We start from the raw sequence: 25556 nt of genomic DNA, 5'->3' as shown, positions 1-25556 counted from the left end.
GGCCCGTACCCGCAGCCAGGCCACAGCCCACGGGAAGCGCTAACACTCAGGCCCATATTGCTTTGACAGTTGCGCTCATCTAGAAGTAATGCAAAACGTTATTGTGATGTATACATGGTGACCCTGTACTCTTGTGTCTCTTACAACAACAAGGCCCTGTGTGCACCGGCAGGGAGGGCTGGAAGGGAGAAATGACACTCAGGAAGAAGACGGAGGAGAGGAAGACCGAGGGAGTTTGGAGAGGGGGAAAAAAAAAAAAATTTGCAGAGAGGATCTGGAACCTTAGCCTCCCTTTGCACCTCTTGTTCCAAGTCATTTTTGTCAGTCCTCTACAAATCTTGGTGTTTGTTTTTGAGGGAGCTGCTGCGTGTGGTGACAGCGTTGGAGGTCTCCTCCGCCTCCTCATCCTCTTTCGCCTCCAGGACCTCACTGAAGAACCTGAAGATGGTGTTGAAACTCACCCAGGAGGTCAGCTCATGCCGCTCTGTGCCTACATGTAAAAGACACACACACACACACACACACACACACACAAACATAAGCATGAGCAGGGTTCACAAAGTACTTGCTTACTGTAAAGCTGTAGAAAGAAAGAAAGAAAGAAAGAAAAAAAAGAAAAAGAGTATGGTGGACATTCTGACATAATTACACATGGAGCTCTGGATGCTGTACACCTACTGTGGCAACACAAAAGGTGAAAAAAAGCAAATGCATAAAAACTTTAGTCCTGTAAGCCTCACCACTCCCACAATGCATTGCATGGCTCCATGAATATCTAAGGCCTTATTATGCATGAGAGCCATTACAGCCTATGACCTATTAGTCCAATGGGACAGCCCTTAATATGTTATCCAAGTGTATACCTGATAATCAACACCACTGCATGTCCCTCTTTCCATCTCAGGCCTTCCAACAAAACCAGAGTTATGCACAATGGGGGCACTAAGCAAAACCAGTGGAGCGGTAGTCCTTCATTCTAAAGGGCTGATTGAGGATAGGCAATACAGAAGCGGGAGAGAGGTAACTAGTAAGCATATCAAGTGGGCTGGCGGTGGTGGGGGGGAGGCAGCAGTGCTGGGTTTCCCTCTGACCTCCTCCAGGTTAGCCAGTTCCCAAGTTGGGGTCACACTGGAGCTTGAAATCTGGCACACGCGCCTCGGGTTCCTGTCAACCTCAGGGGTTACGGTATCGCTGGCCAGCTTTTTAGCTGATAGCTTGCAAACTCGATGGCAGTTTCTGTGTTGCTCCTACGCCAGCTAATCCTGCTACAGAACACCTCGGCTCTGCATCGGAGCATCCATGATGAGGACAGGACGTGGCTGCAGCTGTTACCCGACTCGTCTCCTACTCCTACTCGCTAACCATTTTGCGAGAGCGCTAACAGATAATGGCTTGTTTCTGCCGCCGCTGGCTTGCAGCTCGGCTGCTTAGCAACACAACTCTAACTGGACCGGAGAAGCCATATTGAGGTGCCCCCTTGCCGCAAGATGATATTAAGAGGTTTATCCCCTGATAGATGGATCTAAGAAAAATTTACATGTGTTTACAGACAGAGGGCTGAGTGAACACAAGCCTTGAAGTAATGAGTTTTCTTTTCTTTTCTTTTTTTGGAACCTATATTTGTTTTCAAGATAAGAAAATTAAAATGGTGTCCCCACAATTTTCTCAGGAGGAATAAAGAAAAGGATAAGCTTGGTATCTGAAATCAGTTAGGGTTGTATGAAAACAACGGGTCCCAGCAGAAAAGGGTTGAAAACCACAACCCAAGAGGATGAGTCAAATCAGTAGTACATTCAAAAATACCACCTTACTTCTGCTCCTCTCTTCACTGCCTTTCTCCTCCCTTCTTCTCTGTGTACATGCGATCGGCTATAAATAGCTAGACTAGAAGGCCGCGGGGATACAATAAGGAAGGACCGTAAAGGCTCTCTCACCATAGACAGGCCTCTGATGACCACTGCTCTGACCCCATGTTTATTAGATTGACCCCTGCCTGGACGCATTAATGGAGATGGTGTGCGTGCACGTGTGTGTGTGTGTGTGTGTGTGTGTGTGTGTGTGTTTGTGTGTATGATTGTTAGACCAGGGGTAAGTGTGGAGTCTTTGGCTGAGTGTGGATTTGGGTTCAGTTGCAGGGGGAGTGTTTAGTTTGTGTGTGTGTGTATGTGTGCGCGTGTAATTTGTGTGTACGAGTATGTAAGGGGGCTCTCGATCATTTCGAGATAAGGGACTGTGCTGCACGCTATATAGCAAGAAGACAGTCAGTCAGTGCCTTGGGTCAAATTTACTGGCCTGGCAATCATGGGAGTCAATAACCCCGCGCTCTCAGTGACTCTGCTACCTGTGTAGGGCTCAACACAACACCCATCCCTGGAAAACAAAGACACAGCCCTCTCACACCTCTAATCTATCATTTATATCCAATTTGAGGCACAGTGATCTTTTTTCCACCTCCTCCTCCATTTTCCCCGTCTCATCGGTTTCTCCCTCACTAGTGTTTTTACTTCTGTTTTGTCCTTTTTTTTTTTTTTTTTTTTTTTTCCCCTTCTCCCGCAGAAGCGATCAATGCCGCAGCGCTCTCTCATTCACCCTGAACTGGTGGTGAACTCCTCCGGAACGCCGCCAGCCTCTCCACCCTATCCCATCGCAGTCCGGGGTCACCAGGGGGGCGTCTCTGTGCCAATATGCAGATGAGCCTGTGCCCCTCCAATGACTCTGGTGTTAAGCTCCACCCTTCTATATGGTGGAGCGCCCCCACCCACCCAACAACACTCACACACAGAGAGACATAAACCCACTCTCACACTGGCTTAAATAGGCCTTTAACAGCTTCTGTCCACTCTTCCTTTAAAAGCCAAAGTGTGCCGAACCTAATGGATATTGTCAAAGATGAGATGTGACGACTGATTTAGAGGAGGAACCCCAATGACCAGGCTTCACAAGCTGAGAGAGAGAGAGAGAGAGAGAGAGAGAGAGAGAGAGAGAGAGAGAGAGAGGGAGGGAGAGAGAGAGAGAGAATTACCTCAGCTATGCCACAAATCACAGTAATATCTTTAAAAGATGTGGGGATCGATGAGGTGTCATCAGGCTGTATCTTGTGTGTAAAGTGAACCCATAAACAGCCAATGAGCACTACTTTATCCTCAATTTAAGTCCTTTACTGATAAAGTTTTTCAACTGCTAAGCAGATTTTCTTTTACAAGCAAATGATTTCATGTACTGTTTAAACAAGATATAACGGCTCCACTTTAATCAGTTTAATTACAACTTGTATCTTGTATTTAATTGATCAAACTTTGAAAATAAAGTGCCTGTGTATTTATGTGCGCTTTCTTGCAACAACTGTGAATCAATTAAGTCACATGTGCTAATTTTAACAAGATCATTGTAATTGCATTAATTTAATAAAGTTTATTGTAAATGCAATAATGTCCTCATTTGTTGTAAATGCAATAATGATGTTACTGTGCGCTCCATAATATTGGGTATTGTCATGGGAAGTACAGAAAAAAATTCTCTTTACTATCACAATGTGTTTGTAATTAGCATTAGGAAGTGGCAAGCTTAACGCAGATTATTTCTGCAAGTAGAATGATGACGGCTCTAACCTTGAGGTGAGGCAGAGCGCGCGCACACACACACACACACACGCACGTGTACACACCCACACACCCCCACACACACACACACATGCGCGCACACACACACGCGCGCGCGAACACACACACCTCCATGATGATGTTTCACTGTAATGCAGGAAAAAGCAGGTATGTGGTCTGTAGTGTAAGCTCCCCTTCCGTGCTCTCTGCTCAGGTCATGGCAGAGTTTCAGCCCAGCGCCTAACCTGTGCCCTGTATTTGAACATTCTGTGTGTGTTGTCTGCGCCTGGTGAGGCTGCCTCATTATGTGACAGGCAGAGGAGAGTATTTGATCCTGGATATTTAGCCTCCTCCACTCTGTCCCAGCCACTGGAGCCCTCTCAAGGTAATTGACTGTTTGATCTCCCTCTGACTCTACACTGGTACAAGACGCTGACACACACACACACATACACACACACACACACACACACACACACACACACACACACACACACACACACACACACACACACACACACACACTTCAAATGCAAGCATCTACTAATGGGTGGCACACACTCACACATGCATTCGCTCACACATGCCCACTGTACCCTCCCCCAAAACAACAAACAATCCAACATGCTCCCCCTAACACACAAACACACACACACACACACACACACACACACACACACACACACACACACACACACACACACACACACACACACACACACACACACACAGTTGTTATCATTTGTGTGCAGTGAGGTAAGGGAACAGAGGAGGAGACTTTTGAGCTGTTAAAAAGGAAACAAGGAAACTCCTTCATAGCTATGGGCCATGCTTTCTTCCCTCCACACCAAAAGCTGCATGCTGTTACAAATGGTAATCGGCTCTGATTGTCACAAATTTCAAAACAAACGCTAGGTGACTGAAAAGCCAAAGTGACGCCCCGAGTGATACTCCGACAGAAAGCCAGAATCAAAGCATGCCGACTATAATTAGGTTCCATCTGGGCGACATTATTTAAAGCTGCACCAGTTAATTGCTTGTGTACAAATGGCCTATTTTATTTGAATCAAACTTTTTTGTGATTCGTAATTACATTGATGTGAAGGGGGCCATATCTCTTTACTTCATTTATAATATAAATACATATTCAAATTATTAAGAGGACTTTGAGGCAGGGGAAATGTAAAGTGATGATACTTTACTTTGTGTGAATGGCATTTCTTTAAACAATTATGAGTGCTTAATCAAATATACTGACATTTGGGTTAAACATTTAATGAGCTTCAATTCAAAAAAGGAGATGAACAATGATATAATCATGAAGCGAAAATTACAAAAACAGAATAACTAACAGGAATGATGCACATGATATTGCATGCCGAAGCAAACATTTTCTCATTTCCTCTTGTCAAAGTTTTCATCAAAAATATAACAGTGTATTTTCTTATCAATTTTCAATCGACTGTAACCTAAGCTTTTGTTTTATCTCGATGTGAGGCAGAGCAGTGCGTTGTGGTGCGGGGCCCTGGCAGGCTGTAACCTTAGCCGGGCTGCTGTTTGTGGAAACTATCTGTTGCATGGATCAGCGGTGGCGAATCGCTATCTGTATCCTGGTTGTCAGCCGATCGGATTTCCGCCCCTGACGCTCTCTGATATTAGATGATCTTCCATGGTGTGTGTGAGTATGTGCACAGAGTATGTGCGTGTATTAGTTCCTATTGTTGTGTGGTTGTCCATAAGAGATGCACGCGCGCCTACAGTCAGCTATGCGCGTTGTCATCTTGCTTGCCGACATGGGTAGAGGTCAAGAATGTCATTTTGTCCCACGTGGCTGTCTGTCGAAGAGGGTAGGACATGTTGCCACTGGAGACGAGGTCAAAGAGAGCCCAGGCAGGTGACAGCCGGTCAGCCACACTGCCAGTTCAACTCTGTCCTCAGTCAAAAAGCTAATTAAATCTAAATTTACCCCCTCACCCCCTTCTACCACCCCTCAATTTCCACTAAGGGTGAAGACATCCACGTCAAACACACAGACAGTGTAACATACATATTATCAGACTTTGTTTATGCTATGCTACGTGTATTAATTTAATAAAATCAACATGGTACTAAGCCTTCACATGTCTACAGGGGTAGGAGAGACACACGTGCATCCCAAAAGAAAAAAACCCCAGAACAAATACTTAAACAGAGCTCATTTGATCAAACCAGTAATACACTGCTGCTTCTTGAATGCAATTCATTTTTAATGCTCGTCGGTAAGCGGGATCGCACCCCCCCTGCATCCCTCCATCTCCTTCGTACTGCTTTTAATTACTTTGCTTATTATTGTGTGTTGTTGTTAGACAAAAACAAGGCAGAACTCATTACACAACCAGAGATGAGGAACCTAAATCACTAGCTACAGGGGCCGCTTAGGGGACTCTGTATTTACTTAGAATAAAATACAAACAGAAGAGAGACATGGAGAAACAAAATCGAGTGAAAGCCCAGAGAGGAGAATATCACATTAACTTATTGAAACCATCATCCAACGTAAGCTACTTTACATTCCACATAATAATTCCAAGAAGAGTAAAACTTGTGACAACAAGGTTGCCACACAAACGCCACACTACATTCTCCTTCTTTCTCCTTCAGTTCCCTCCCTTCATCTATCCTTCCCCACTTGCCGCCTCCATACCCAGGCTGAACTGAGTGCTTTTTTTATTTTAACGTGAATGAGTGGCCTTGGCCGTCATAAAGGACCCTCGCTTTTATAGACTTGGAGGGTTATTTACAAGATAACCCTGGTCCAAGGACAGCGCAAGCTATTGATACCAGTGTCAGTCTCTCCCCACTCCTCTTCAGTAAAAATCGAAAGCCCAAACATGCCCTCGCCTCTGACAGCACATCTCAGTGTCAGTTGTTTTACTCTGCTCTACTGAAATGGGATGAGACACTTTGGAAGAGCAAGAAAGCTCAGTTGCAACTTTTCTTATTTACTTCTTACATTGGAATAATAATGTAATTAAACAATGATTAAAAATGAATCATTTGCAAAGTGAATTTAAATATTAAAATTGAATATTCAGGTTAGCACTGTATATATGCAGCATGGGAATCAATTGAAGTAAATTATATGAATTTAATCCAAAACAGAATTATTTTATAACTTTAATTGTTTTTCCTTATATCAAAGACAGTTTAATCAGGTAGCCATTAGGATACAACTATTTAGAGATAGCTATCTGTATAAAATATGTAATTTGTTTAAAAGAAAGAATTTGAAGTTATCGTCTGAGCACATGGTTTGCTCATACAAACAAGTTCACTTGACTACACCAAGAAACACACAATTGTGAAAATGTCTTGGTAATAGAAAGAAACCACGACAGATTTTAAAGAACAATCAGATGCGCACATAGCACAAATCCTGCTCCTTATAAACCATTTGTCTCTTGCTTCTAGGCAATGAAGGACAAATGTTCACGCCGGCATGTCCAAGATTCACTGGCAGCTTTTGTTTTAAAGATGCATAAGTTCTGCGCATGCACCTGTTGATGCAGTGTACGTATGTGACAGAGAGAGACAGAAAGAGAGAGATTGAGTGACTGAGTGTGCGTACACATGTATGTGTATGGAGGGGCCTTGTCGGGAGTGCCACCCAGACATTAGCACTGTAAACAGTGTAGGCCTCCTTCCCTGTCCAGGCCTTTTGTTCCATCTGCACCACCATTGGTCGGAACTTAAATGGCAAACACTCAGGGGCTGCTAGCTCGCCTGACATGGTTTTGTTTTTGGCCTATTGAGGGGCAATGGAGAGCTTCTGTTTCTATGCCCAGGCACAATGTGTCTCAAAAGCAGCATGGCTGAAAAGAGAGGCCCCCACAAAGACTGTCCATTAATGGAGGCACTGCATGCATGCGTATACATGCACTCACATAGGCACAAGCGCGCGCGCACACACACACACACACACACACACACACACACACACACACACACACACACACACACACAAACACACACACACACATCATGACGTCTGGGCAAGGGTCAGGACAGACAACCTTGCCAAAGACAGTGGTGGAGACGGAGCATGCGCACAAGTGAGTGTGCCCATGCACACGCTAATAACACACACACACACACACACACACACACACAGTCTAATAACCAAACCCAAGCCAAACTGCACACTCGCTAACACCACTTCACTATACTACACTCACTCCTCACTCACATAAACACACAACCTCTGCTCCACTTCAACACAATGAGGTCTGGCGCACACACACACCCACCCACACACACCCACACACACACACACTCCCTAGCACCTTCAGGACAATACCAGGCATAGAAAATACACACACACACACACACACACACACACACACACACACACACACACACACACACACATCTACAATATCAGATATACACATATCACTCAGTCACAAAAGAGGTGGAGAAGGAGGAGAGGGGTAAGAGAGGCCCCCTTGCACCTGTAAGAAAGACAGGCCACATTCAGAATCAGAATCAATTCAGAATAGACAGCTTTAAGTGTGAGAACCCCCATCCACACAAGGCCATGGCGATCGCACACACCTTACATACATACAGCCTTCCTTTCCCAACCAGATTGTAGAAGCAGGGTGCGAACTACGGGGGAGCTAGGGGGAGCTCGGCTCCCCTTAATAAGACATGGTCTCCCCTGAAAATGTGATTTGTGAAATTTTTTGGGGGGTGGGGGGTCTCTAAAAATATTGACAATGTGTCACTTTGACGTGCAATTTCAGTTTTGTGTAACGTGATCATCGTGGATTATTATGTGTAAAATTGCAAAAATATAATTCGTTCATGCATGACAGCGATTTAAACCTAATTCACTTCAATAAAAATAACTATATATGCTATTCGTGTCATGAGCATCAAGGCGTGGCGGCGCTGCGGTGCAAATTCAATGTTCATGTTTAGTAGGCTACATGTTAACTCAAAGATTCGTAGGAAAAATAGAAATGTTGGAGGCCATTAATCGCAGTTTAATTCATTTAGGTTTTTACTAAGAAATTGTGTAGCAATGACGTTAATAGCGCAACCGATTCACCTGCTGCAAGCCCTGTTGGCACACCTCCCCGCGGTGACAACGCAAGAAGAAGAAATAACGTCCTCTCTGGCCGAAGATGGAGGTGGTAACAGCTCGTCAGAGGCCGGTCACCATCCTAACCCCTCTTGCTCCTCTCTCCCGTTAAATTGGAACAGCCAGCAGTGGAGAGACTGGAAGAGCTGATATAGGCCTACATGGCTGTTTGTTAAAGATGGAAGCTTGGGGTGCGTCGCTTCATTGAACGGAGGAATTATGGTATTCTTCGGTAGCCTGAGTAACTTTAACCGTTGTTCATGTGAAATCTCAAAGACAGCCTGATACTTTGTTTATCCCTTGTGTTGACTTCGGGTCAAATTGACCCGTTTTCAATTTTTAAATTAAATTTAAAACGTTGGAAAAAGCAAAAACAAACTGTAAAAAAAAAAAAGGTTTTTTTCAAGGTTGATGGGAAGACAACACAAGGGTCAAAGACTATTTGTGGTTCCTGTTGATAAAGTATAATAGGGTAAATCCTGTATAGTGCACACACTTGTAGCTGTATCTTTGTAAGTCATTGTAAAGTTAAGTAAAACCCCGAAGGCCATGGTATAGTTAGAACACTGTGTAGAAGCTCTACAGAAGAATAGAGCACAGCCATTAACACCACTGGCACATGCTTTGTGCAATGCAAGGTATTACTGCAAAGCATCTAAAGGCATTATAACCTGGCAGTATGGCGAGGGAATGTACAGTACATGGCAGTTCTTTAAATTATCGCCCCCATATTGATTCTTCTTCAAATAAATATTTGTCCTCTGCTGTTTATACAGCAATACAATTGCTGTTTTCATTGCTTACAGTGAGAAATGAAATGCCTTGTTGCATGTTTTTCACATTGCTAGGTGGTTCTATTTGGTGACAAAAAGCATGAAGCAGGTTGATAACCTTATAGCAACAGTAGTCATGACTATCACTTCACCCAGAGATCTCTTTCGCACAACAAGCTAAAAAAAGAGCTGTGCAGTGGAAGCAAATGATTGATACTCTATGCATGGATTTGTCACCCGTGTCAATCTCCAACAAAGCTGAGAAAACACAACTACGTTAGCACAAAGCAGTTGCCTTTGGACCTTAGGACATGAAAAGGAACAGCGATGCAAAGATCAAACCTGTGGAGCTGCTCGAAGCTCCACTAGCATGCTCACATGTACAGTGCATACCCTTGTGGAATCAAGCCCCCTGGTTTTAACCAAGCGGCCTGAACAATGAAGCCATTGCGGAAATGCCAGAAACTGCAGTGGTCACTTGAGGCTGGCTCCAAAAGGGAGTCAATTCCAATAGACCCCCATGTTAAAATGCCCAACTTTATAGCAGAATTAAACAGGTTTACAACCTGGTACAAAAAAAACGGGTTTAGTCTCTTTAACTAAGTTCACCCTTTATGACAACTCTTTTAAAAGTAAAAATTATATAATCAGGCTTAAAGTTCTGCATAGTTCTTCTTTGAGTGACAGGTGGTCACAGGAGGCGAGCATAGACTGTAGGTTTCATTCAGCCCGCCTCAGCTCCATCCACGCTCCACCTCTTTGTCCATTTATTGTCCACATTGGTTGATACATCAACCAATGTGTCCCTGAGCAAGACACTTAACCCATAGTTGCTCCAGAGGCATGCAACCTCTGACATATATAGCAATTGTAAGTCGCTTTGTATAAAAGCGTCAGCTAAATGTAATGTAATTTTTTTGATGCCAAGATGGTGATGGCCAGAGCCATTGGGCGTCGCCCACTTTGAGCTTCATCTTGGCTCTTCAGAAACCTACGGGTGACGTCACGGAGACTACGTCAATATTTTGGTTTTAACTCAACAGCTTTCCAATGGGGTTAACATCACCAATTTAACCACTGCTTGATGGAACACTTCTCACTGCTTAGCATCTCCCAGGTGCCGGGGGCGCACACATACAAACAAGGCAATAGTATTGTTGTTGAACATGTGGTATACTAGACTGTAGGATTTACACACAGTTTAAATACGGCACTGGGAATTTAACATCTAAATCCACCAACTAGGTGCTTTGTAAGTTGTTTGTGTTTGCAAATAGACGTGCATACATATACCTGCCATGCACGTATAGAGCTGAGAGGAGAGGAGAGGAGAGAGGGGTCAGGTGGGGGAGGAGCAGGTCCGGGGTGGAGATAGCAGAGAGTGGGTGTTGAGGGCGGGGCAGGTCTGAAATAGATCACTTAAGGGAACAAAGTGTAATTAATGGGTCGCCACAGATAGGAGGGCACTGGCCCTATCTGGGAATGTGCTAATGGAGTTGACACACACTCAACAAGATCAGTGGACAACCCCTCTTTATGTGTGTGCGTGTCTGTGCGTGTGTGCATGCACGTGCATGGGCGGGTGTGTGTTTTACGGACACACAGCGGATAAATAGTGGGAGGAGAAGACTGCTAAGGTGACAGGTTAACATGGTTTCCTCCATGACGAAGATCTGCCATCCCCACAATCAGAGAAAACCCAGAAGGAAACACACAAACACACATACGATTTCTTCTGCAACACACAACCATAACACACACACATATCTACGTAAGTCAGCCTCCCTAACTCACGTAGACGTCCCACCTCACATCAAAACATGAGTGATGTTATTACACTTGGCGAGCCAGCGCGCCTTCAGTCGTGGGGATGTGGTTGTTTACGGAGAGATGGAGGAGAAGGAAGCCGCCTGGTCAAGAGAGGGTCAGACTTGAAGTGTTCTTAGAGAAGCAAACTGACACAAACTTCTCCTCAAACTTCCTGCCTGCGTGTGTCCCTGCGTCAGGGGAACCTGGCTGGAGCCAAGGGGCCTGTGCATGTGGATGTGTGTGTGTGTGTGTGTGTGCATGTGTGTTGGTTAAATCTCTTGGGTTTGCAGGGGCCCACGTGAGCTGGGACAGTGAGATGGCCTGTGATGGACAAGGCAAGACAAGGAGGATTTCCCCTGTTTGTCTGAGGGAGCGCAGCTGGCGCGTCTCTCACACACACAGACACACAGACACAGACACACACACACACACACACACACACGCACACGCACACGCACACGCACACACACACACACACACACACACACAGGGAGAAGTCTGTCTTCGGGATGGATTTCATGAAGTAGGTTAGCATCTGGTTGGTTTTGTGTGTAGGTGTGTGTGTGTGTGTGTGTGTGTGTGTGTGTGTGTGTGTGTGTGTGTGTGTGTGTGTGTGTGTGTGTGTGTGTGTGTGTGTGTGTGTGTGTGTGTGTGTGTGTGTGTGAGTGTGTGTGTGTGTGTATGCGCCTCTCTCAGGGTCACAGACCCTTGGGCCATCAACTTCCGTCTGGTTCAGTCAGACAAGCCAAGGCCACATTGACACACTGCATGACTTAATAAAATAGGGACCCCTGGCTTGGTGCCGCAAATACAGTACAAGGCTGAGGCATGTGAATAATCAAAAAACAACACACATCTTACTTCTTTATGGAAATGAACTATTTAATACCATTACAGTCACCTTGGCAAGTCAATAAATATCAAATGAATTTAACGTAACAGTCCTTAACCACAAGTGTTTGACCTCAACTACAGCAAGCTATGCATTGTGTTGTTATGTGTGTCCTCAGCAGCCTGAAAACTGTGTTTTGTTTGTGTGCGAGTGTGTGATGTAGCATCAGGGGGTTAAACAGAGAGGAACGAGACTCCGATCTGTCAGGACAAGGGAAGAATACTCACACACACACACACACACACACACACACACACACACACACACACACACACACACACACACACACACACACACACACACGCACACACACACACACACACAGATGGACAGTCCATTGCTCCCAGCATATCTCTACTTTGTCCTTGGACTGTCTGAATACCACTGGAGGCGAGCACGATTTGAGAGAGCAAGTGGGAACAAGAGAGGGAGACAGAGAGAGGGGAAGAAAGAGGAAAATGATAGAGGGAAGGAGAGGGAGAGAAAAGAGGCGCCCCTCAATGACATCTAAAGAGATAACTCACTCTCCAGAGCTTCTTTTCTTTTGCTATCACTTTCCCAGGCAGCGCTCCTTCCACATAAGGCCTCAAGTGTGAGTGTGTGTGCTAACTCTGCGTGAGCATGCGTGTGTATGAATGAGTGACAGTAGTGTATGTGGGAATACAGTGTACGTGAAGGTGAAAAAGGCAAAAGATTTTCGAATCTCAATGAGATGATCTAAAGAGCTATCAAGCACAATGACGTGCATACTGAATACAGCATATTGTATACAATGGCCAGAACAAAATGTTCCGCTCCGTCAGACTTGATGATTGCTGTCAGAGATTAATGTTAAACTGGTTTGCATGTTTGTTTGCATGCAACGTCAGTATTCAATTGTACGCATAAAGTTTAAAGTTGATAATACAAAATAACTGTATGCTGTATATATATATATATATTCATGTTACAGTCATTTTACATGAAGCTGCACTCAGACGGCTGCTTAAGAAATGATGTACAGAGCACAACACAAACAACAGCTGGCTTGTCTCTTGATTGAAAGTTAACTTTGTGAAAACAAAGCATCGGGCCAGCGGCGGGTCACAACAATGTTGAAAACACCCAAACAAAACAGCAGGAAAACACAACGTGGCCCGACGCTGCCACTATTGTCGGAAATGCTCCCCTTTGTAGGCACAGACAACTGTGGGGAAGAGTTAACCTTTTGATAAACTGCTTCCAGTCCCAGCTGTATGCATTTTTCATCGAAATGTGTGAGTCAGAAAGAGAATAATTATCTCCTCTCGCTTCATGGAGAGGCGTGGGGTTGCAGCCCCCAGTCTGGTCTTCATAAATGAACTAAGTCCTGGAATGAAGCAGCGCTGAGAGAGAAACTGATTTATGCTAATTCATAACCCAAAAACAAAGGAAATGTACAACTTTCCCAGTTAAGCACAATGGCAAAGGCATGCATATAGAGCTTTCGTATTCATTTCAATGAGATCACTGCATTAGTGCGGCGAACAGTGTTGTGCCTGAATGCGTTCATTGAACGATAGTTCATGAACTCGTTCATATTTTGGGCGAAGGTGAACTGAACGTACTGTATTACTGCCTGATGAACGTTACTGTGAACTCGTTCATTCTGTTGTCTGTGAACGGCACGCTCTCTCAGTTTAACTTCGTTCAATAGGGTGCCAGATTTCTATAGAGCCTTCCAGGCCAAAACCCGGCTAAAACACACTGTAAACAGGCCTTAATATGTAGCGGAAAAAACACCCAATCTGGCAACACCAGCCACCAGTGTCGCACCGGCGCATGCGTCATCAAAACAAAAAGCAGCATGAAGGCGACAGCAGCATGGAGGCTTCGTATGATCATTTAAACAAGTTTTATGACAAGGTCGGTGAGGATGCAAAAAATCTTACATTTCTGTGCAAACTTTGGCCGCCGGCTTTCAAAAAGAAAATCCGCACTTCAGTCACATCCACAGCAAACCTGAAACAGCATGTTGAACTGATTGGATATGAAGATGAAATCTGACGCATAGTTTCAGTGTTTAAACTGATAAAATAATTGCTGTCTGTGGTTCTATATGGGCTGTGGCACTAATTTTGAAAAATAATAGCTCGCAGCAACATATGGAAAAAAAGAACTATGAACTAGTTCATTTTTGGAACTGTGAAATTAGTTCAACATTTTGAAGTATGAACTATGAACTGAACTAGTTCATTTTAAAATTTGTGAACTGAACTTTGAACTAGTTCATGTAGAAAGTGAACTTTCCCAACACTGCCGGCGAAGTTGTCATCGCAGGAGAGTACAGCAGGGTTGTCAGGCAAGAAACAGTTGGCATCTGGCAATGCACTGCGTTGGCCAACCTAATATCTGCTAACATATATTCCACTTAGCTTGTGCTATAAAGCGCTGTGCTAATTCTACTAAATTTATGAATAGGGTTGAGTACTGAAACGCGGTGCCAATAGGGCACCGGTTCATAACAAGTCAAGTTTCAACACTAGATTTGGAAAGCACAATTTGGCAATTACACAGGGACGCAACAGATAGGTTAGCTAAAGATTGCAGGCTAGCTGTCACATGACCTGTGTATAGCCTCACATATCGTACACTCGATATGCGAGGCTATACTATGTGTTAAATATTTCTGCTCAGTGTCAGATATTTCTCTGCTTAAAGTAAAAGTCATAATACAATATTGTTTTATTTGATATTATGTAAATGTGAATTTTTATTTTATATTGGTTTATTTATTATTACCATATGTTACTTGTATTTATATTGTTTAAAGATTTAAGTTAATATTGTGTTCAATTTGGCTCTGGAAATAAAAGGGTATTATGTGGTGCGGTTTCGTTTTTTTAAGTACCGGTTCGAGAACCGTTTAAGCACCGGAAACCGTTTAAAAAATATAGAGTAGGCACTGGTATCGGATAAAACCCAACCAATGCCCAACCCTATTTATGAGACAGTTGAGCGCATTATTGCAGCCATGATAAATTTAAGTTAAAAAAATGTCTTTGTGTCTGATTCACTTTTTGTCTTTCTGGTTTGTATTTCATCTATGCACTTGTATCTGTAGCAATCACCCAGACCTCCAAATAGAGCTTGTGTGTTTCTTTGACGCAGTATTATTGTTGGTCTGAACACGGCTCAACAGTCCTTGCTCTAGAAGACTTTCCTAATCAGTACAAGAACAAAAATGTATGCAGAAACGCACACATAGACACACAAGTTGAGCAGTGTCTGCCAAACAGGGCGAGGTCACCGATCCCTGTTTCAGAGTGGCCACGATCACCTCTGGAGGAGACACAATCTACAACCACCCTGGCACAGACACACATGCACACAGAAATTAAATTAAAAACAGAGCACCCACCACAACAGAGCTTAAGACCTTTATCTGACAGCATCAGCTAACACCAGATACACACATAGTCCTGCCCTGACCTTGCAGCACTTCAGGACTAATCAAAATTGTAGCTGGGATCAGAGGTGTGGGTACAACAGGCAGACAGAGTCATTCATTTTGTGCATGTGTGTGTGCGTTCTTCTATGTGTGTGTGTGTGTGTGTGTGTGGTGGGGTGGACAAGTCGAGTCAGAAATTGAGGGAGGGGAGGTCAGGGGAGGCTCTCACCTTCTCAATCCTCCACTATTGACTTGTGAGCACAGAGACGGTGCCGAGCGGTCAACGGCAAATAGAATAAACTGATCAATAACCTCGCACTTGTCAGGAGGGACGAAGGCACCTTTAAAAAACAACAACAACACAGCAGCCCAACTTGAACTATGCAGTAGGAGAACATTGATCAAATCATGTCGAGCCCTGCCAGCCCGTTCACCCAGTTCTGTCCTCCACTAATGATGTGTGAGGAGCTCTACTTCTCAATAACAGAGGGGGTTGGGGGGTGGCGAGAGGAGGTGTCACTGCATTTCAACAATGGGAAGCCATAACCAAGTAGCAAATTAAAACATTTAAGAGAGATAACAGACACATTAGGCGAAAATGGCTTATCCTCAGCCTTCAACCAGCAAACAATTAAAGAATGTGATTGAGTATGTGTTTGTGTGGAGTTGGCTGCTTGTTGAGGCAGGTGATGGAGAAAAGGGAAAGAGAGAGGCACGAGGTAAAAAAGTTAGCAGGATCGGGAGGCTGAGAGGCAGGGGAAGGAAACTGTAAGTGCGGGAAGGAAGAAAGGAGAGGAGAAAAACTACCCTCTGTCATAATTTAAACGAGCCGTAGTCTCCCAGCGCTCTGTTTACAATGTATAATTTATGCCTCCCAGTTCAAACACAGCTTTATCTGCACTCAGCTGCTAAGTGATATGATTTCACTTTTTATAGCAGTCGCCCCCCACCACTCGTCCAATCCACCACCACCCCCAGTCCCTCTGTAATGCAGGCTGGTGTGATTCTGCACGCCTCATGCACTGACTTTCAACTGTACAGCCCCCGAGGGCTAAAGTAGCATATTAAACCCCTCCCTAACCCCATCCTCTTCCCTCCCTTAAGCAAAACCGCAGCCCTAGACACACACTTAAGCACATGCGTTCTTGCGTGCGTGTGCACACACCCACAGTCATGCACACCCTGCAAAAAGAGAGGGCTGCCTCATATTTTACAGCAGTTAAAGTTTCTTTCTGTATTTATTGCTGTATTGGTGAGCGGTAATGTCCCATTTCACAGCAGCATACTCTGACCTATGATCAGAGCCTCTCTGATGACCCCATGGCTCTGACTGAGTTGCACTAATACACCACTTAGGTTACTCTGGTTTAATGGCACTTTTCATCTGCCTCCTCCGCACTTTCCCCGCAGTGCACACACATACATTACAGATATATATATATATATAGATATCATATTGAACATCATACTGGGGGTGGACATTCTGGGTAATGTTTGGTGTCCTAATACACAAAGTGGTTGTCAAGGGTTACACCCTATAATAAAGGCTTAATGGGTTTCGACAGTTTTTCACCATGGTGATCAGCGCAGTGATTGCATCAAGGGTAAAAAATTCAACCAATGAAGGCATAAACTGTGGGAGCATGAGCATGAACATGAATTAATATTAATTCCAGTAGTAATTAGTGCAATTAGTCATTTTGGCGAGTTACCATAGATTTTATCTTATTTTATTTTGATTTTAAAAACCAAACCAAAATACCTTCTTTTGTCACATGTGATAATTTTGTGGCTCATATACTAGTATATTTATATATACTACCATGACTAATAAACACTATGAACCCTGGTCTACTCTCATTACACCATCGTGTTACAAATCAATTGATCTGACTTCTGCAAAGGATTACCCCTCTGCTTTTTTTTCTCCAAACCTCTCTCCTCCACTTTCCCACCATTTGCACTATGCATCATACCGCTCCCTTCTCCCTTCCACTAGCATCCCTCTTTTTCTTATTCTCTGCCATCTCTCTCTCTCTCTCTCTTCTTTCTCAGTTGCCTACATAGTGTTTGCGGAGCAGAATATTCCCACTTCGTCTCTAGGGGGAACTGCATTTTTTTTCTGCTCCGCTCATCTCTCGTTCGTCTCTTGTATGTTTTCCATGCTGGCAATTGCAAAGCTTCCTCTTCCTGCATGCAGCAGGGAGTGTGCCCCGTCTGCTGCTGTCCCATAAGGGACCCTACAGTGTGATGTTACAATCTCCACATCCAGAGGATACAAGATGTTCATGGCCTTATTTTTTTTCCTGTCTCTGACTACTTTATCCTCTTCTCCCTCTCTTACTTTCTTATCTGACTCCAACCCTCTGACACCCTCTCTCTCTACCCCCACTGACACTCACACACTCCAAATTACTCTTTTTTTCCTGTTTACTTTTTTGTTTCCTTGTATTCTTTTCTGACATTGGCTGATCTAGTCTAGTCAAAGAGTCTAGACGTGCAAATCCTGGACATTTTGCCAAAAAATACAAAAAAAAGAAAGAATTCAAATTCACACTTAACTGAGGTCTAAAATGGAAGTCTTTTGAAAGTCTGGTTGCAAGCTTTATCGTCTACCTCATCCATCTTCAAATATGACACTCTTTTGGGCTCCTTTACTTCTAATGGAACAATGCATAAGGACTGGAGCACAGTAAAGTCTGGAGCTCCACGAGTCCACAAACCCCCTTCCGCTCTCATACTGAACAAAGCCTTCAGTCTTCAGGGCTGTTGTGTGTGTGCTGCTGTCCAAGTTACTGGCCAGCCAACCTACCAGGGATCCCCGCCATATGGCTAGGGGCTGTCCTGCTCCAGTATCCCTGTAGGGTCACACTATGATGGGCCACCCCATAGATCCTGAACTGGGCACCATGCCCTAAAACACACTCAGTGGTAAAGAAGAATACCCCAACCACACACTCAAGCAACAAGACATGCACTGCAGATGTGCATATGTGCATTGACAAGAAGGCTCTCAGTCTCAAAAAAGACGCACAAACTCTTGTAGTGATATCACAGGGAGTACTAACGTTAGTGTTAAATAAATGGAGCTAACCAAAATGGACAGTTTAAATTAAACTACCAAACCAACCATTCTGCCAAAAGAGAACCACCAACAGGAAATGAGCCGGACCATTAAAAATGGCACACTATGCAATCCTGCAGTACATTGCAGTTCATAAGAAATATCTGAGATGCATAATGACTTCTTAAACTCCAGCTGAACAGAAATTCCCTTTGGGATTTTCATGTTAATGCTATGCACATGTTTATTGTAAGACATTGCAGGTTTTAATATCTTGTTCTTCTCTGATGATAAAAATTAAAAGACAATGGAAATAGGTAAAAGAAACATTTACATGGATTACAATATAACACAAAATTAAATCCACTACATAAATTTGAGGGAGAGAGAAATGGCAGTGTCCTTGGATCACAACGAAAATGTGGTGTGTCTTAAGCCCCTTATTACCAATATTTCCCTGTAAGAAAGCATGTCATCACTTAGAAATTTTGAGTTGGGAACTCAAAAGTCAAAGCTGCAGATGGGAACACAGCTTGGATAAGCCACTCACACAAACATGCCAATACATATAGTACATATACAGGGAAAATACTGAATGTACTTGGGGACTTATAAAGATGTAAACAGAGTTTACAGAAAGGTTGAGGGAGAGCTTTAGTTTGTACAAATGCAGAGCAATGGCTTGACTAGAAAAGGCGCCGTGTGGGTGAGATTCCCTTGACCTGCCATCTATGGGCAGGGTCACTGGTTAACATGGAGGCCTCTAAATCCACCTCACAATTTCATTTCATTCAACTGAACTTTTTTCTTTTCTAAAGGTTCATATTAGCAATGTGATATGGGGGCGGGGGACAGTTATGTGTGTTTGTGCGGGCTATGTGCGCATGTGTGTGCATGTGTATCTCTGTTATTTTCAGCATGCATTTTGTGACTCTGTCTGTGCTAAAGTGATAAAGAGAGAGAAGGAGAGAGAGCCAGGTCTTTTCAGCGTACATTCTGGCATGTCTGTGAAAGAGAGACGTGTTAAACTGAAACACAAAGAATGGGATTCGGGTTAAAGCTAATTCACCTCTCTAAATATTGCTCTTGGCTGAGGATGACACATTTGTCCATGGTGTTCTCACGTGGCCAGAGATGAGCTGGGACACAAAATGTCAGAACCTGATGCCAGTGTGATCAAGAGCAATCACAAGGTGAAGAGCAAGCTGACAGTCTGTCGGCACAAAAGCAGACTTTGACACGTCTAGGTAACACAATCCCTCAGTGTAAATGATGAGTACAGAGGGCAGACAGTATTAGTATGTTGGCTACACACACTGTTGCCAGGCATATGCAGACAAACATACATTCACACACATGCACACAGACACATGCACACACGTCTATTGAGCGATTGGTACAGGATGTTTGTTTGGGTGGAACTTGAACCTGTCTGTGCCCCAGGGCCACAGCCAAGCAGGTGTTGGCGCGCACACACACACACACACACACACACACACACACACACACACACACACACACACACAAACACACACACACTCACACTCACTCAGACAGTAAGAACACCTGGACACCTGGGCTGGGCTGCACAGCACTGTCAAACTCACAGGAGCTGTCACACACTCCAGGATGAAAGTGACCCTAGAGCTGAGAGGGGCACACCTGTGCCACGGGAGGCCCCCTGTCTGTCGAGGACCCTCTCATAAAAACACTCTGTCACAGTGACAAAGTTGTAGGCGTTTAATTGGCACTTAAACTCGCACACTGCTAATAAGGGTACTAATAACTTCTCTCTCAGAAACACCTTAACAAAGGGACAAAAGAGGCTGAAGAGGGTTACAGTAATACAGAGGAAGTAAATTTAGCATCATGTTCTGAATAAAGCTGCACATTTGTGTGTGCAAACTAGTTGTCTGGCCACCTAACTAGTTCCAGGCTGGTGGCCACAGCTTTGGTAATATTTTAAGTCTGTGTGTCTTCACAGGGCGGTACAGTGAGCAGCTTTGCACTTTCCGCTGCTATAAGCAATCATCAAAGCCAGTCACACGTACGCATGGGAGCCGAGTATGTGTGTTTCAAGGGATCAGGACATTGTTTGATCATTGACTGAACAATGCTGTTCGTCCAACCAGTAAAGGACACTTTTACCTGTGCGTGTAATGAACAATGATGAGAGAGCAGAGAAAGATGAAGAGAGACAGACAGGAAGAGAAGCAGACAGACAAAATGAGTGAGATACGCTAAGTCACAGAGACAGAGTGGGACAGACAGAGATATATATTGAGGGAGTTTGAAACACAGCCACAACAAGAGACAAGAACAATGCAACAGCAGAATTGTGAAGCTACAAACCCAGGCTGGGCAGTCCAGATAGATGGGGTTGGGGGAAGGGACAAGGGAGAGCAGTGGACTTGTGGGTCCTGTCCTGCCCTCGACCTGCGAATGCTGGCACACCCTGTCCTGCTGCTGGCTAAATAAAGAGCCCCAGGGTGGGCCGGGCTGGGCGGCAGGAGAAACAGACACAGAGTCGGCATTACCCAGCTAATCTCATTAGGGAGGCAGCCCTGCCAAGCTGCCAGGGGTCAGCCAGAGTGCCACGTCACTCATCGCACCTTTGGCACTCCCTGTGACCTGCAGGCAGGTTTGGGCTGAGACTTATGGCAAGCCGGGGTGACGGGAGATACGGTTGGATTGGTGGTAAAGGTGGTCAGCAGGCAGTAATACTAAAAAGAGGGGGTAAACCAGATCGGCGGAGTTTAAAGTCAGTGAAGCTTAGAGACTGGGGAGTGTCTGCATGCAGTACTTTCAGATAGAGGTAAGTGGATAAAAAGAAAAACGAGAATGAGACAAATGCAGTGAAACAGATATAAAGCAAAATGAGAGAGAGAGAGAGAGAGAGAGAGAATGAGAGCTAAAGATAGAGTAAGAGCAAGAGAGGGAAAGAAAGATGGAGAAAGAGGTAGAGAGGATGGATAAGCAGCTTCCTCCTCTGCAGATTGGTTTAATGTATTTACAGCGGATTGCATCAGGGTGCTGTAGTTAAAAGGGCCATCGCCATCCAACAGGGTCATCTGTAGTGTGATGTGCCTCTCATAAAAGGGGATGTGTGTCCCTGAGATCACACACACACACACACACACACACACACACACACACACACACACACACACACACACACACACACACACACACACACACACACACACACACACACAGAGGATAAAGTCACCATGCACACACAGTCAAATCTCTTCAGAGCAAAAATATGAGAAGCCAACAGAGTGTCATAAACCCTTGCCAGTTCTTTCCCATGGAGCAGACCCCCTCCTACCTTCCTATATCTCTTCCTCTCGTTCCCTCTCTCTGTGAACACAGATGAGAGCTGATATGATGACACTTTTAGCTCTAGCTCCCTGTGCTGGGTTGACATTCAGCGACATGGGCAAAGGTAGGGGTTTACAGCCACGGATCACCTCAGTCCTGTCAGCACCTTGGCTGCATGCTGCTCCCAGACAGGGTCAGGCATGTTATCTAACATTACCTGCGCAGCATGCCCGATGTCACCAGCTCCATAGAGGAATTTAGTGCTCTCTATCATCGGAAGTTGGGGAATCAAATAAGAACAACAATATATTCCTAGATGAAGCCCTATTATACATATCTATCAAGAAATAAATACACAGCACATGCACAGTATAATGAACATGCTAACTTACAGTCTTGTAAGTCTTATAAGACTTTCCACATCCCAGGTTCTGGCTTTGACTTTGACTATTAGATGAGCAAATATGAATTGTTCAGTCCCTTTTACTGTACATACTCATACAGACCAGCGCTTTATCCTGACTCTCACATGACCTATGAGGGTCAGCATAGAATAAGCAGGATGAGGGCCATGAAGGCCAGAATAGCATGACCAGTGGCATGCACTACTACGGACTGAGCTCAGTTATTTAAACCCCCAATCTCATTATTGTAACTCCTGATACTGACGAAATACGCTGGCTGAGGGACACACAGAAAGGGAAAGAGGAAGTAAGCCGAGGGCACCATGTAAAGCAGAGGTCTTGTCTAAAGCGGCTGGTTTGTGTCTGTGATGACTAAAACAGAGACTTAGTTTTTTGGCTAGGACTTCCATCATTAGCCACCAGCTAGTGCCAGTTGACATACTTAGCGGTTTAAAAAACGGAGTGAAAAGGGAAATTAACCCAATCGCCTTTTCTGCTCCGAGGACACATTTTGGGAGCTGTCTTAGTTAGCCCAGCTTTGTAACATTCACGATAGCTGGCTGGCTGATGGGTTAGGTGACTACCCTGATAGTTGTTTGACTGACAGTGTGCAGCAGTGTGCTCCCTGGCTAGCTAGCTGACTGGCTGGCTGCCTAGCCGGGTGGCTGGTTGGTGTGCTGGCTGCTGTCTGGATAATAGCAGAGAGTTTATGTTATTGTTGAGCTCTACTCGACACCCTGAGTGTGTTTAGACGTGCCCTGTAAACTGTGCATAAGAGCATCCACTGCAAATCGAGGCCCTCATCCAAAACCCTCCTAAAATAGGCAGAGATGGAGTCCGGGTAAAGGGGGAGGCAGTAAACTATTGAGAGAAGAGCGCTGAGGGAAAGGTTGAGAGTTCACAGCTGAGTTCAAGCGGGCCATGCACTGCTTTGGGCCCCTGGCCAAGGCGGAGATCGGGATAAGCGCCTGATGGTTCCACTGTGAAATGGGATCAGAGGAGAGACAGAGGGAGGGATGGTAGGACGGAGGGAAGGCTTAGGGAAAAGGGAGGGGGAGGGGGGTAACTGTATGAATAGGCTAGAGTTGGCGTTGAGATTGAAATTGTTTAACAAGCTGGTGTTGGAATATGCTGCCGGGAGCGGAGCTGACTGAATTGCAGCTGTACAGGGACCATGTTCTGAAAAAAAATTCTTCACTCCACAGTATAAAGATCGCTGGACTAGTGCAATTTGATTAGATTCCTAAATAACCACATATCTTATGCCAGAGGAAATGATCTTCATAGCATCAAAGTGAGGGATAAAAATGAATCCATTCGGACAAACCACATGATGTGACTGTAGTTTCTGTTGTATAATTGATTTACAAAAAAAGGTTGCACAGTCACATGTAGAATGGGGGGTAGTTGAGGTAAACACTGAAAGTAAAAGTTTTGGTGTAACAGGCCAAAGTGCCTGAGGGCCTATTCCACAGCAGGTGCCAGAGTTTCCAACTAAAAGCTGATCAAGCTAACCCTACAGTTACCTCAGTGTAAATGCTCTACAGTTGACTAAGAGTGGGAGTGCCCTTATCCTCTCAGCAGGGGAGAGAAAGAGAGAGGGGGTGTGGAGATAAAGAAAGAGTCTTTAGGAAAGCGAGGCTCTCCTGACTAATTTTGGAGGGGTGAACAGTACAAGAGTTCAGATTTGTGCCAGAGCATGATTTGCAATAAAAACTGCATGCACCACTTCAGCAAATATTAACAAGAATTGGAAGCACATGTCATAGCTTGGTTAGGCATAGGGTTATTCATTAGCTACTTAGAAACTGCCACTTTTAGAGATATGGTCAGCTAAAACAATTACTATGACTGAAAAAAAGTCCTTTTTTAAGCATTGAAATTAACTGACAATACTCCAGTTATGGCTGTTTGCGAGTTTTGATGACATCATGAAAAATGTTGAACATAAACCTGTCTGCAAGACATAATATTTTTATAATCACTAGATACAGACGCATGTTCTTATTACCTGTCTTTTATGTGTTTCCATGAAGAGAAGAGTGCTCGTGACATAGTGTGCGTGTACCAGATGTGTATGTTTCAACGCCTCTTTCCGTGTCTACATTGTGAGGAACTCATTACCAGGAAAATCAATGCATGACATTGGTTTATAGCGGATGGCTTCTCATCAACCTAAGACCTCATTCCATCCCCTCTAATTTCAGGCTAAGCAGACACCACAACATATGAACACAGACGAAAACACACAAATCAATACAGAAGGCACAATCATCCTTATGAGCATGATAAAACACAGCTGAAAATGTGTAAAAGCTTTACGTGCATGTGTCTGTGAGTGTGTTTGTGTTCGAGAGATGCAGGCGATACAAATGTGTCTATGAACTTGCACAAGGCAGCATGTGCCTTTGCTTGTTTGTAAGCATATTTATGTCATTGTGTATTTGTCTAAGCATGCATTTATGCATGTTGTGCTTGTGGTGGAATCTTTGTGGGTGTGTGTGAGTGAGCATGTGTGTTTGCAGGCAGGCGTGTCTGATGAAGATATCAGAGTTAGTAGAGCCAGGGCAGGATCGGAATGTTGAGGAGGACTGGGGGGCTCAACAGGCAGAAAAGAGGATGCTGTCTGCCTGAAATGTACACACACACACACAAACATCCTCACACACACCCTCCCTCTGTCTCTCTGCCATGGCCTCTGCTCCTACTGTATGTGTGGCACGCAGCGTGCTTTAAAGCCAGAACTGCGAGGCACAACACTGTCTGTCTGGGGAATTACTGTATCTATCGCTACATCACTCTATCCTCCTTTGCACATCTCTCTCTGCCTCGCTTCTCTGCTCCCTCACTCTCTTCCCTAACTCTGCTCTACGGAAACCCTAAAAGAATTTTTGCTTGCACAGCCTTCCCACAAAAGCGACTCCCTCCCTCTCTCTCTCTCTCTCTCTCTCTCTCTCTCTCTCTCTCTCTCTCTCTCATAGCCAAAGAGCAGAAGATCGCAAGCCCATGCTCAAAAGTGATTAATTTTTAATTTCTCACCACTTTTTCATGTTGTGTCAGAGAGAGATGTCAGCAAACAGGAGCCCTGGGGAGGCTAGAGGAAGGAGGAAGAGGGGGTGGTAACAGATGAGGGAAGGGCAGGTGAGGAGAATGAAGA

At 44.5% G+C, this 25556-nt stretch overlaps 1 protein-coding gene across 4 annotated transcripts in view; it reads right to left on the bottom strand.

Moving 5' to 3' along the window:
• Nucleotides 1-301: 301 nt before the first annotated feature.
• fam172a (family with sequence similarity 172 member A) overlaps nt 302-25556 on the bottom strand; it is a 155787-nt gene continuing 130532 nt past the window's right edge. For 3 of the 4 annotated variants that reach the window (XM_039802845.1, XM_039802849.1, XM_039802847.1), the window contains one exon: nt 302-490. In XM_039802845.1, the coding sequence (XP_039658779.1) occupies nt 330-490 (161 nt within the window). In that variant the 3' untranslated portion in view covers nt 302-329. Of the gene's footprint in view, nt 491-25440; nt 25494-25556 lie in introns of those variants that run through there. The other variant, XM_039802848.1, reaches the window with a different exon arrangement.

Source organism: Perca fluviatilis, chromosome 6 (assembly GCF_010015445.1).
Source record: "Perca fluviatilis chromosome 6, GENO_Pfluv_1.0, whole genome shotgun sequence".
NCBI lineage: Eukaryota > Metazoa > Chordata > Actinopteri > Perciformes > Percidae > Perca > Perca fluviatilis.
The sequence above is the reverse complement of the archived record's forward strand: the minus strand, read 5'-3'. Positions and strand labels throughout refer to the sequence as shown.